Source organism: Phytophthora infestans, genomic scaffold (genome assembly GCF_000142945.1).
Source record: "Phytophthora infestans T30-4 supercont1.196 genomic scaffold, whole genome shotgun sequence".
Lineage (NCBI taxonomy): Eukaryota > Oomycota > Peronosporomycetes > Peronosporales > Peronosporaceae > Phytophthora > Phytophthora infestans.
The window spans coordinates 40,417-55,106 of record NW_003303563.1 but is presented as its reverse complement, the minus strand read 5'-3'; the positions used below and the strand labels follow the sequence as shown (position 1 = coordinate 55,106).

Sequence of the window (14,690 nt, the reverse complement as noted above, 5' to 3'; positions counted from 1 at the left end):
AGCAATATAACTCTGCCATTGAAGTTAACGACGTGCCCTGAGAGACCACGCCAACCAGTAAATGTACTCTATAAGCTGACTGGCCACCGCTGCCACCGCGGTGACGATGGCCTGTCACATGACCCGCCCGCAACAGATAACGAGAAATCTTCTAATATTGTGGGCATTTTAAAGGCTAGTATTCGCAGTTCGAAGAACTGTGAAAGCCCGCGAAACGTTTGTGTGGTGAAGTGCTTTCTCAGAAATAAGGGATGGGATCTGACAAGGTGTCATTATCACAGATTAGTGACAACGCCGGTGGTTAGGGTGGATCTGGAGTGTTCGACGTGGATCCGTACCGGTCAAAGGGGATTAGGCCGATGTTAAGTGGATCGAAGGCCGAGACTATCACTCTGAACCTCCAGATGAGCGGCGAACACGTTAATTAGTAGACCAAGGAGGAGGTGCCTGGATACGCATCCTATATGGGTCGACGATGGATCTGGGGGATAATAGAGGCTCAAAGCATGATTGACAGCAAGAGGAACATGGTTGGTGGACGTATAGCTGAGATCGACCAAGTGGAGACTCGGATCCACTCTCGCCCAATTATATTGAGGGATATGGGATATACCATGCGCGGGTGGATCGAGTGGGGATCCTATGGAGGAGAGGCTGTGGACGCCATCTGGAGGTGGATATGGTATTAACAGCAAATGAGAAACCAAGATACACCGCTATATGTCCCAGATACCACTTCCCCAAGTCTGATACCGAGGGATTGAGAACCTCACACAGAGTGACTTGAATCCATGGTACAGAGATGGTGGATTCAACGGATCTCGAGCTTTCGTGGAGCGATGGAGACCGCAGACCTTCGAAATGTGATGTTGGATGATTGGAGGGCTTAGATCCACGATGCGTGTACACTTGCAGTAAGGTGGATTAAAGTGGCTTGGATCCGGGACAGTGTACTCATTATATGGCGACCTCACTATGATTACGCCATGGATCCGGTGGATCTGAGGCTGATACAACTGGGATGATGGACTAAGGAGAGAAAGGTCAGGCAGCCAAGTCTGGTAGAGGATTTAGCAGGTAAAAGACATAAAAGGTAGACATCCAGGCAGGAATAGGCTTAACTATGAATCAGAACTCAATTTGCACAGTATCACGCAAGTTCCTTCCTGCCCTCAAGAAACGGAGCTACATTGGGCCGTATGAGCTCGGTGAAGGTTGGGAATTGTGAATCTAGTGCTGGTAGCGATAACTGGATAATACATTGGCCAGATCCTACCACCTAGTGAGCTTTCCGTTGAACCGATGGAAATTGATGCCATACGCCACTTCGATCATCATCAGTCGTCGTCGTCGTCATCGCCGCGCCACGGGCTCTCGACGCGGATCAGCGCCCCTGAATGCTGCTGTCGCATCCTGCATCAGCGCGGGAATTTGCCACGCCTGCGCCGGATTGGGAATTCCTTCCCATCGAGACCGACAACCAGTTGGTGCAGGGCGCTCAACTGGGTATGAAAAGAGAGACGCATCTATGGTGACAGAGTCTCCTCCTAGCCCTCCAGTGCTTCATGCACAGTATTTCGCCACTACTTCCGGCTGTGACTCGAGACGGATTGTACTCAGCCTTCATGTTGAAGGCGCACAGCGCCCAATCCGCGCACTGCTGGTCTCGGGCGCGACGAACAACTTCGTTCGCGCCGACAGCTTACGGATTTTACTGGCGGACACGCGTATCCACGAAAGCTTCGGCCACATGATCGTCAAATACGCTGACGGCAAGCCGCGCTGGATGCCCCGGCGCTCGGTCGCTTTCACGTAGGTTCTCCAGCAGCGACGACTTCTTAGTGATCGAAATGAGCGGCTCCTTTGACTGTGTCTTCGGCATCCCACGGCTCATTCTTCACAAGCCTCATATTGACTGGTTGACCCGTACTATTCGTCCACGCGACATCGATGTGAGCGCTGTACTGGCGTACCTGAGCGGTACGCCCGACATTTGGCCACACGTTGCTGTTATGGCCCCTGACTCCATGAGTACCACTGCACTTGAAGAGCACGATGGCCCTTCATACGCAGCACGTGCTCCTGCAATTTGTGCCGGTCCTGAGCAGGAGCCTCAGGACGAATCTGATGTGGTCGAGCTGGACCTCCCACATCTTGGTGAGCAGCAGCTCCCACATAGTGAAGCGGTTGAGCGTGGCGTCCCTTGCGCGGTCGAGACAGAGCTCCCGCGAATGGTCGAGCGAGAGCTCCTTGATGGAGTAGAAGCAGCCGGACTAAGAGGTCCGTGTCCCGGCGCCGATGATATGCCCAGGCGCTCAACTGATCTTGCCTTGATCGAGCGTGATCTCTCATCGCCAGATGTGCCCCGACCTGTTCGTCGCCGTGGTCGCCGCAATCCACGACGGCCCCGTGATCAGTCGATGGACACTGCCACGAGTGCATCCGAGCCAATCGCTGTCCTTGTTAGGCATGACACGGACGAGCCACCGTGGCTTCGCAAGGTTGAGGTCGCACGACCACCGCGCGAAGCCGCAGCGATCACAGAGCTCTGGCCTCTCGTGAAAACACTTCCTCCACGTCCTGAAGCGCGGCGAGATCAAACAAGTGTGCTTGCTCGTGGCTGCCGACGCCGCGTCCATCGCGACTGTCCACGTCGATCCTGGCGCCTCGGCGTCTGATGCTCGGACGCGGCCCAATGAAGCTGAACTGAAAACAGCCCGAGAAACCCGCTATGCTGCTCAATTGTTGCCGACCCTCGAAGCATCCGGCAACCCTGCTGCTCCCCTCGTCCACGAATTCGTCGACATCTTTCCCGACAAGATCCCGGCTGTCCTTCCGCCGGATAGCGGTGTCAGACACGAGATTGATCTCGTGCCTGGCGCCAGGTATTGTGTCACCTGGCAGTGGCCGCTTCCCCGTGCGCAAGTTGATGCAATAAACGCCTTCTTTGAAAGTCGCCGGCAAGCCGGCCACGTTCGCGAAAGCTTGTTGCCCCACTCCAGTCCTACCTTCTGCGTCAAGAAATCGACCGGGGGTGGCGGATCGTCCACGCCTTCAACAAGCTTAGCGAAGTTACCATTCCGGCGCAATCGCCGATCACTCGTAAGGCCATAAGGCTTGTTTCTATGTCGGGAAGCTCTAGTTACAGACTGAGTGTGTTGCATGGTTGATATGATTGAAGTTAATAAGGATCGCCGGTGATCGAAGCTGGCCCGTTGGATCCGAACTTTCCATTGTAGAGAATGCCTGGATCACTGGCGAGAGTGTCGGCACTGATTAAACGGGAGCCGTCGTGGTTGACGAGGCCGCGTACCCTACTCTCTGGTGTCCCTGGCTGAAGATAATAGTTACGGCCAGCGCTTTCGAGTCAACAGTTTTCTCAAAGATATGCTCGATGCGTAGAGCAGATGGCAGGTCGGCAAGATCATCTAACTATGTTCCAAGACTTTACCAAAAGTGAGCTACACGAAGCATCTTGAAATGAAGAGCGTCGCGATCAACATGTACACGCTGGTGCAGTGCTACATTTTGCGATTGATCTGATAGACGGCTTCTCTCATATCTTAATGCGCGAAGTGCCGATAACCGCTGTCAGCACGCCCAGTGGAATGCTGTGGGAGTGACTCGTCATGTCGCAGGGGCTCAATAACGCCCCCGCCACCTCCAACCGCTGGCATCCAGCTTGCTACGCCCGTATGGCGGCTTCGCACTTAGCTACTTTGATGACATCTTCATTCACAGTCATGCCGAAGCCGGAATGACTGATTCCGAGGTCCATCTGCAACACCTCCGTTCGTTGATCGAAGTGATGCGTGAGGAAAAGTTGTTTGCCAACTTGAAGAAATGCATCTTCTGTGCTCCCGAGATTCCAGTCCAAGCGCTACGTCAACAAGGACGGTGTCCGCGCTGATCCTGAAAACGTGGCAGCCATCTGTGCTTGGCCGTCCCCTCAGGATCCGAAACGGCTTTGGCAGTGGCTCGGCCTCCCAACATACCTCCATCACTACTCGAAAAACTTCGCAGCAACAGTCCGCCCACTGTTACGACTCCTCAAGGCTGACGCCACGTGGATGTGGCGTCCCGAGCACCAGGCGGCCTTTGACGCGGTGAAGACGAGCTTATCCACCGCGCCCGTCCTGATGTTACCTGACCACTCCAAGCAATTCTACGTCGTGCGCGACGCAAGCGACTTTGCAATCGGTTGCGCGTTGATGCAATTCGATGAAGAGGGGTGCGAGCGGGTGGTGAGCTACCAGTCGCGCCAATTGAAACCGGCGGAGTGGTATTACCCTGTGCACGACAAAGTGCTCCTGACCATGCGCTACGCACTGCTCAAGTTCCGGATATACCTTTTGGGAGAACAGACCTTCGCCGTCTACACCGACCGCTCGTCGTTGCGAACCGCAACGAATAGCCCGCGTTTGTCCCAGCGCATGGCGCGCTGGCTATCCCTCTTCTCCGAGTACAACTTCGTCGTTCACTACAAGCCAGGAAACACCAACATACTCGCCGACGCGCACCTCGGTCGCCACGCGGTTGGTGACGAGGACGTGAACGAATGCGCCGTTTGCACGGCTGAAGATGTCGCAGCGATCAGCTCACTACGGGACTCGATCTCGGCCTCGTATGCTCCGGACGCGACATGCTTCGAATGGATCATGTTCCTACAGAACCCGTCCGAATTGGCGCGGCGAAGTCTCTCTCCACACAACCGTGCTCGATTGGGTCGATTCAGCTTACACGACGACTTGCTGACTTTTAACGTCGACCAAGAGGACACACCACGCATCGGCATCCTGTTGGACGACGACCTACCACCCGATTGATTCATGAATTTCATGATTACCCCAGCGGCGGTCGTTTCGGACGCAAAAATACCTTCGCGTCGCTTTCTCTCGATTACTATTGGCAGTACATGCACAAGTGGGCGCGGAAGTGGGTCCGCTCCTGCGAGGCGTGCCAACGCGTGAAACCTTCACCGTCCAAGCAGGCCCCGCTTCGACCTCACCCAGTAGCTTTGGAGCCATGGTCCTCCGTTAGCATGGATTGTGTCTTCGGTCTCCCCCGCGACACTCAAGGTCGCAGTGGTATCCTCGTCTTCGTCGATCGCTTCAGCAAGATGATCCATCTTGCTCCGTTATCTGCGTCAGTCGCCGCGCAGCTGTCTGCGGCGATATTTCTTGACCTCGTGTATCGCCATCACGGCTTGCCGACGTCGATCGTCTCCGATCGAGATTACCGTTTTACTTCAGTTTTCTGGTCGGAGATCTTTCGGCTTGTCGGGACGCGGTTGCAGATGTCCACCACATCACATCCGGAAACGGACGGTCGGACCGAGCGAGCGAGCAGAGTCGTCGAAGACGTGCTGCGGAGATTAGCCGCGTCGTACACGTCCTGGAGTTTGTTCCTGTCTATGGTCGAGTTCGCGATCAATAATGCGGGTCACGACTCCACGGGTCTCACTCCATTTTACGTGAACCACGGGCGTCATCCACGGGCGTCATCCTCGCGTTCCCGCGCTCCTTGGCATGAACCGCCCCATTTCAGACGAGTCCAACGACACCACCTTCGCCACAGCTCCGATTCCCGCTGAAGACAGTCGTCAGCCTGCTCACGACGCAGCCCCTGTGATCTTGACGGCTGTGGCTACCTGGCGCGGAACGGCAGCTACTGTACCCGGAGAGCCGACTGGTGCTGACACGAGGGGGGGCTCCATCATCTATCGCGGCTTGGACGTCTAGGACGCTGATCAACCCGCGTCAGCGTCTCCGCGCGGTTAAATATCATGCCACACCCGGCTTGACTACATCGCCCGAGCCACCGCTCACGAACTTCGAACCGAGCCCAAAGCCACGGCCGCGTGACGTTGCAATCGCCCATGACTTCGTCCTACGGCGGGAGTCCGTGATTTGCTGCGTTCGCGATGTAATCGCCACGGCTGTGAATCGTCAGAAGGAGAGCGCTGGCTAAAATAATTTTGAGAAGTTCTATGTGGGCGATCGTGCATTGCTATCTACCACTGAAATTACACCCACTTCTGTGACAAATTTGGGCGCCAACAAGTTGCCGCCGCGATTTATTGATCCCTTCAAGGTCTTGAAGGCACTAGGCGACGCGTATACACTTCAACTTCCTACAGCACTACGCCCTACCCCACCTTCTATGTCGACAGGCTCCGACGCTACATCCCGTCGACTATCCTCAGCGACACCCCGCTCCGATGACCATTCCGCTATGAATTGCGCAGCTCCTGGTTAATCTCGCTCCAGATACTGCACGCGCTGCACCGACCGATCAAGGCGCTGCGCGATGGCCGCGTCTTCCAAGCGCTCGTGATCCACCCGCCCAGCGTGACGGCCCCGCGCCTCTTGTCGATAAAGCGGGTAGCGTTCGTCACATCGTGGATCGATCCTGGAGCACGAGGATCCTCGTGCTGTGGCCACATCCGCGCAGACCGGTCTCCACCCCTCCGCTCCGTCATTACCTCGTTCGCTGGCTCGGCCCCATGTCGGCTAGTTGGGGCCCTTCTTGCCGACGTTCCGGACTGCATGGAGGCGTACGAGGCAACCTTCGTACCGGCGGCAGATCGTCACGAGGGTGCGACCGTCCGCCGCGCCTAGCCTCGTCGAGGTCCCCCAGATAGCGCCCAATCACGCCTCGCTTCACTTCAGTAATCGCAACAGCCTCAACGATACGGCGCCATTCCGCTTCGTCGGGTCGCGAGACGCCGCGCTTGCGACAGCGCTGACAACCGTCTTCCCAGTGTGCTGTACAGCACTGGCGCTCTCGATCACCGACCAGTCTGCAGACTTGACCGGCCAGCCCCCAACGGACAGCCGGGGGTGAGCCTCTTCGCGCGCGACCACCACACGCTCAAACGCGTCACCGCCTTCATTGTTCCGGCAGTGCACATACGACGTCCAGGCCTTGTCCAAGGGCTGGAGGATCACGGTGGCCGTCACCGTGACGGGTTTGCCTCGCGTCGCTCGGAGCCTTACGAAGAGCGTCTTCATTTCGCTATCACTGCGCTCGTTCACAAATGCGTTACAGTCGTACAGCTCCCACCTTTCCAGCGACTCCGCATAAGTGGCCGATGCGTCGTCCTGCCCATTCTTGCCGTCCGAGTTTACTGCGGCGCTCAAAAACGCAGAATGCTGCGTGCTTTCTCTCTGAAGTAAAGATGGTGTGACAGGCCATCGTCACACATTGTCACCGCGGTGGTCAATCAGATTATATAGTACATTTACTGGTTGGCGTGGTCTCACGACCACGCCGTTAACTTTTAATGGCAGAGTGATATTTGCTTGCTTCCTCATAACGGTGTATGCTACGCAACGGGTCAACATTCACCCAAAATATACTTCAGAGATATATCCTAATTCATGCTGTAGAAAAGCTTTAGAGTGATATTCTTAGACAAACATTTTTCACTTTCTTTACAAAAAACAAGATAACTCCAGAGGCCCAGCAAATAAATCAAGAACAGACCACACAACACAACAATCACGTGTCAACAATCTGATGTCGGAAGTACATGTACGAGATCTCGTAACGGTATTTTAATAAACATGGTACAAGTTATTAAGCCTACGCTGCAAGTAACGTTATTAACTGCACAAAGTAGGTGACCATCAAGGGCGCTACTTTCTAATAGAATACTGTAAAAGGTTCACATATTGGTTTAGCTGTAAACCACAATGTCCATCAGCTATTTTTTTTAACAGAGCGACAGGTTTTGCCATGATGGACAAGCACAAGAAGGCCTGCTTTACGCTCTGAAACTCGTCAGAATGAACGCAGTACGCTTCAGCCACAAGCGCGTTGGCCCTTTTAGATACATACCCTTCACATGTGCGCTCAGAGCTCAGCCATACCGGTAGACTACCGGCGGTAGTGCTGCGTAGAACAAATCAAGACGCCACAAACGAACGATGGTGAAAGCAAAATGGAGCTCGGAAGATTACACGTACGATCCTGAGGCCCTAGAGAACTGTGTTCTGTGCTTCAGAATGGGTTAGGGCTTTCTGCTTGCCTTATTTTGTGCTTGCAGTTTGATAATCTGTGCTGTGGTTGTCCAAGTAAATTCTGCCTTCTTGGCAGCTATTGACTGCGTCATTTATCAATATCCCGCCAGAAGTACACTATAATGTCGAGCAGCCGTGTGTGCTATCTACTGATGTAGGAGGAACAGCATCATAGGCGGACCTCACCAACCACTGCTTGAACCTAAGTGCTATCTCTCGTGTGCCGCGCGACCCCTGTCGCTGCCTAGCGCAATGCACAGGCGCGAGCTTCTCGACCTTCCGGACTGGAATCCACGCGACCAGTCTTGCAGGGTAAAAACTGCCTTTCATTTCCCTAGCACAATTGTTCTCTCGCTAGAACACCTCTGGCTGGTGCTCTGAAAAACTGCATCCGGGAACACGAACGAGTAAAACATATGCAGGAGCGCTGTAACTCTTAGCCAATCAATTTGCTTAAAATATTTGGCACAGAACGCGTTCTTCAAGGGGCCAAATGAATTCTCGTATACTTTCGGACGAACCTCACACTTATCATAATACAGTACCGGCAAAAGAAGTCTGAGATCAATTTGATGATCGTTTTGTATTCCATATTCTGGGGGAGGGGTGAGAGGTATTTTTATCTTAGGCTTGTAAATTTTTAAATGGTTCAAGACTTCTGGAACCGATTTTTTATTCTTGTCAGAGGATAATCCATTTGAAGGGATTACTACCGAAGGGTTCATCTGTAGCTACGTAATGTAAGTACCAATTTAGTTAGCCTTTCCGTTTGCTTGAGTGAAGACGGCTTGAGGTTACAGCAGTAAAGCTTGCTTTCTGCATTTCCCAAGCTAAAACTGCCGAAAGCAAAGTAAGTTGCCATGAGATTGCGAACGCCGCGATGCACATCAGCTCGATACTGTAATTACAGCTTCATCGTTCCTCATCCATATTGACCACCAGCTGGTCATTAGCCAGCAACGAACAGCAAAGAGTCGGTTCATGGAGTGCTGAACTCGATTCCAGCCTCTTTGTAAGACAAGTCTTTTTAAGATTACTAGTTAAATAGCATAAGCACTGTACTTGTATCAACCCCAGCACTGTCAAGACAGTAATATGTAACAGAAGTATTCTTGTACTGTGCCACCTAGCCTGACAATTTGTTCTCATTCACCCCGACTGTGAACATCTCCCGAATTGGTAGACCCAACGCAATGCTTCACCATCCTGTTGGTCTGCCTGTAGTTTGAGTATTTTGCCCGACTGGCTAACCGACTATACAATTATACTCCCCAGCAAGCATACTGGTAACATGGACGGTCTTGGCAACACTCGCTCGGAATGAATTTCAGACACTGCGCCTTGCCAAGTCGAGGACCTAGAGGCCGGGGTGGGGTCCGAGCGCAGCGCAGTTAACGAAGAGAGGGGCGGGCGTACAGCGCGCTTGTGTCCTTCCTTTACTCAATTTAACCGTACTATACTATCTGTATACGTATAAAAGGCGATGCTATGCTGCAATAAAGTGCCTAACCTTTTTTTAATCAGGCAAAAGGCAGTGTACACATGTAGCATAAGGTTGCGAGATTTCTGCTTGGATGGGACCCCTCAGGGTAATCACCAAGGAATCCTCATCGGAATGAAGGATGGACTGCCATTCCCGCTTTTGATAGCCCAAGTCGACGTTCTCCGCCGGTAAAAATGCGCGCGCCTGTAGCATTCAAGCTAGCAGTGATTGCGAGCGCTATGTGCTCCGTCGCGACGGCTATAGACGTTGGGTCTATGATTAAGAATTTCTTCAGCGACGACGACGCCACGGGGTCCACTGAGCAAGCCAACCAGACGAACACCGACGACAGAACGTGTGTATACGAGTGGTCTTCACTGAGCTGCCAGCCCGAAGACAAGTGCTCGATTCAGTACCAGTTCGGTGACGTCACACCGTCCCAGGCCTGCCGTGTGACCGATACCGGTGACCACACAAAGATGCCGCAGCAGTTCCACTTGGCGTTCGCCGGTAAGGAAGCAGGCACGGGCATGGCCATCTCCTGGACCTCGTTCGGACTGGAGGAGTCTCCCTCAGTGTGGATCGGCACGAGCGAGGCCAAAGTTGCGCTCGTGAAAGACGCCAAGATCGAGGTCAAGACATACTACAAGGACGACAAGTACGCGTTGTACAACTACCATGCTGTTGTCGGCGGTCTTGAATCCTTCACTGAATACTTCTACAGGGTGGGTAGTGCAACGGAGAAGAAGTTCCAGAGCGCCGTGAGTTCATTCAAGACAGCACGCGCTGCTGGCGACAAGAGTCCGTTCGTCGTGGCTGTGTATGGAGATATGGGGACCGAGGCGAACTCGGTGGCGTCCAACAAGTACGTGAACGATCTGGTGGATAAAGTGGAATACATCTACCACCTGGGCGACATTTCTTATGCAGACAACGACTTCTTGACCGCCAAGACCGCGTTCGGTTTCTTCTATGAGGAAATCATCAACAAATTCATGAACTCGCTGACCAATGTAATGCGTCACATGGCCTACATGGTCGTGGTAGGCAACCACGAGTCCGAATGTCACTCGCCCACGTGCTTACTATCTGATAGTAAGAAGGACCAGCTTGGCAACTACTCCGCCTACAACGCTCGCTTCCGCATGCCGTCGCCCGAGAGCGGAGGTGTATTGAACATGTGGTATTCATTCGACTACGCCTCGGTGCACTTCACGACCATCTCGTCCGAGACGGACTTTCCGAACGCACCGAAAAACGCCTACTTCACTAAACGCACGTACGGTAACTTCGGTAACCAGTTAAAGTGGCTCGAAGCTGATCTGAAGGCTGCCCACGCCAACCGAGCCAACGTGCCCTGGATTATTGTTGGTATGCACCGTCCTCTGTACACTCTTCGCTCCTGCGATGCCAACGGCGTACCAAATGACGAGTACGAGTCCTTGAAGGTTCAGAAGGCGTTTGAGAAACTGTTCATCAAGTACAAGGTGGATCTGGTCTACCAGGGTCACGTACATGCGTACGAGCGCCACTACCCGACGGCAGATAGCAAGGCCATCATGCACGGCGTGTCGAAGGATGGCAAAACGTACACAAACCCGAAGGCACCTGTGCATGTCATTGCCGGAATTGCTGGTAACTCGGAAGGGCTGTACCCGTTCAAAAACCCTCCGTCTCCGAAGTGGTTAGCACTAATGGACAACGAGCACTATGGTATCACCAAACTCACTGCGAGTCCCACAAACCTGACGATCACCATGATCGAAGCCGCGACTGGAACGGTGCACGACGAGTTTTCTATCATCAAAAAGAAAGCGTCAGCGAGTTGAAGTCAAACGCAAAAATGTGAAGTAACTACATGTACATTGAAGGCCTTTTTCCAACGTCTTATTATAATACTACTACATGTATTATACTACAACAAGTATTATACTAATACCCGAAGCACTACCAGGATAATTTATGCAAGAATCTAAAAGGCTCCAAGAAGTACTAACTTACAGTACAAAACAAATACATCGAGTGCTGTACAGTACTGCACCCCGTTTTCGCGCCCTTGGACCTTTGATAAACTTCCGGATGTGATGATCCTGAGTCGCATTTATTTGCAAATCCTGTATGGTCCACCCCCGCGAAAACGGGGTGCAGTACTGTACTGCATTGGTACACGCACAATACCGGTATTTTAATAAAATAAGATACATGTATGTGTTGTGTCGTGGGATGGAGATTAGGATGGTGACTTTGCACTGCGACAATCATGTGTACCGGTATTACCGTTTCCGGACCGTGGAAACACAGGAACGCCATACCACTCGACCTAAACAATGCGACTAATAGTTCACGTGGTTGCCTCCGCTGTCTTATTCTCAGAAGTCTCATCCTATGGCTTCATGGACAAGGTTAAGCATTTCCTTAGTGACGGGTACAAATCGACTGTGTCTGGGAGCGCTGTGGATGACGACAAATGTGTGTACGTATGGTCTTCATTGACCTGTACGCCGGAAGACTCTTGCTCGCTGCAGTACGAGTTTGGCGACGTAACACCGTCTCAAGCGTGTCGAGTTAGTGCATCAAGCAACGCAACTCGAGTACCGCAGCAGATCCACTTGGCCTTCGCCGGAAAAGAAGCTGGTACGGGTATGGCCGTCTCTTGGACAACGTTTGAGCTCGACAAGGACCCCACCGTATGGCTAAGTCGTACCAAGTCGAAGCTTAAGATAGTGGTAAATGCTGAGATCGAGACCAAGTCGTACTACAAGGACAAAACATATGAATTGTACAGCTACCACGCAGTTGTGGGCGGGTTGAAGGCCAACACAGAATATTTTTACAAGGTCGGCAATGCAGACAATGAACACTTTCAAAGTGGAGAGAGCTCGTTTACGACGGCGCGTGCTAGCGGCGACAAGAGTCCGTTCACGATCGCTGTGTATGGTGATCTGGGGGTAGACGACAACTCTGTGGCTTCCAACAAGTACGTGAACAGTATTGTGGACGAAGTCGACTTTATCTACCACGTGGGCGACGTCGCCTACGCAGATAACGCATTTCTTACCGCCAAAAACGTGTTCGGGTTTTATTACGAGCAAATGTACAACAAGTTCATGAACTCGATGACCAACGCAATGCGTCACGTGGCGTATATGACGGTCGTCGGGAACCACGAGGCCGAATGCCACTCACCGACGTGCCTTCTTTCGGACAGCAAGAAGGACCAACTCGGCAACTATTCGGCGTTTAACTCACGGTTCCGAATGCCATCGCCAGAGACTGGTGGTGTACTGAATATGTGGTATTCTTTTGAGTACGGAAGTGCTCACTTCACATCGATTTCGTCCGAGACAGACTACCCGAACGCACCAAGCAATGCGTACCACACGAATCGAGTCTATGGCGGCTTTGGTGACCAGTTGGCTTGGCTGGAAGCAGATCTGAAGGCTGCACATCGCAATCGTGACAATGTACCGTGGCTTATCGTGGGGATGCATCGACCGATGTATACAATCCGCTCCTGTGGCGCGGAAGGCGTGCCCAACAACGAATATGAGGCGTTGAATGTGCAGGCAGCTTTTGAAGACCTCTTTATAAAGTACAAGGTGGACCTAGTGCTACAAGGCCACGTTCATCTGTACGAGAGGCATTACCCGACAGCGAACAGTAGCGCTGTCATGGATGGTGTCTCGAATGATACCAACACGTATGAAAACCCTCGGGCCCCCGTGTATGTAATTGCGGGATCCGCTGGTGGCCCAGAAGGTTTGTTTAAGTTCGAGAATCCGCCGTCTCCCGATTGGCTTGTGCTCATGGATAACACGCACTATAGCATTACGAAGTTAACTGTGACTCCGACGAACCTCACACTGACGATGGTTGAGAGTGCTACTGGCACAGTTTTTGACGAATTCTCCATTATCAAGCTGTATGACAGTCAAGCTAAGTCTCAATCTCAATTATACTAGCTGTAAAGAACGATTATTGCTCAGTCGGGCGATTCTCTGCTTGCAGGTCGTGTCTTTGAACTGTACTGGTATGACAGCTCCTTTTAATTAATGTACCGGTATTATTAAATATATACCTTCCACTCACACTGGTCATAATCATTATGATACATAGTACAGCAAAATCTGTCCTTAAAATGAGGACGAAATAAGATGCAAGATCTTAAAATATCGAGTGATTTTGTCCTTAAGACCTCGATTATAAGGACAAAAATCGAGCGCGCCAAGCGCAATTGCCTCTGTCTGATATGACAGTTGAGACACCCGACGTCACTTTGTATGCAATTAAAATTATACTTGATTAAACTATTTCATTTGACGATTTTTGTCCTTAACATAAGGACAAAACACTCTCCGGGAAGTCATTCCAGACACAGTACGGCACAGCAGCTCATGCAATAACGCGTAGGTTTAGCGACGAGTTGCTAGTACGGTTGTAAAAAGCTAATACAGGAATTCAATTCAATATATGCTCATATGAGCATCTATTAAAACTGAGGCCAAGCAAGGCCATTAACTTTTGGTCCTCATATTTGTCCTTATTTTTTTCTTGTTGGGGTTAAGTACATGTAAACTACCCTAAGCGCTCAATTAAAATAGAGAGTCCCATGGGCGTTTTATTCATGTATCCAGCGTAGGCGTTCAAATACAGAGTGTCGCTAAGAACTAGAAGAACGGCGAGGTGGTTAAGATGACTCTACAGTCGTAGTTGAGCGCTATCACTTCAATTTTACAACAGTGCATTCGCGATGCAGCGAACAGCTCCAGATCACCGGCGGACAACTCCCCGCTCTTTAGTGAGGATATGTACTCCTCATCAACCAATCCAGCCATTTCCTCCAAGTCCTGGATATAGTCCGCCAGGGTTGATTCATACTAGGTGTACGATGCACCGAGACTGTGTCGAAGACAGCAAAAAATACTGGACTGTATATCACCTTGGTAGATACCACTCTGGCGGAGAGATTGTTGGACATTGATGTAAAAGCCAGCCAACGGGCAGGCGACCGGAAGCCAGATCCCCAAGGACCTTTACGCAAGTGTCGAGTCGACAATGTTGAAGGTACGACATTTTGACTTGGTTTCACTATTCGGACCAATCAGATCGAGTGTAGGCGCGTGTTTTTCAGGTTATTGTGTAGCGTGCATCCCTTCATCCGATAAAAACTCCTTTGAATATAT

General features: G+C 51.8%; 2 protein-coding genes across 2 annotated transcripts; both read left to right on the top strand.

Annotated features, from left to right (window-relative positions):
- Positions 1 to 9,701: 9,701 nt before the first annotated feature.
- PITG_20454 (calcineurin-like phosphoesterase) lies at positions 9,702 to 11,336 on the top strand (the record flags this gene model as incomplete). The annotated part of the gene is made up of 1 exon (XM_002895329.1): positions 9,702 to 11,336. One exon carries the CDS (start codon positions 9,702 to 9,704, stop codon positions 11,334 to 11,336), a length of 1,635 nt encoding a protein of 544 aa, XP_002895375.1.
- A 493-nt stretch (positions 11,337 to 11,829) lies between these two features.
- On the top strand, positions 11,830 to 13,469 carry PITG_20453 (calcineurin-like phosphoesterase; the record flags this gene model as incomplete). The annotated part of the gene is made up of 1 exon (XM_002895328.1): positions 11,830 to 13,469. One exon carries the CDS (start codon positions 11,901 to 11,903, stop codon positions 13,467 to 13,469), a length of 1,569 nt encoding a protein of 522 aa, XP_002895374.1.
- Positions 13,470 to 14,690: the final 1,221 nt, after the last annotated feature.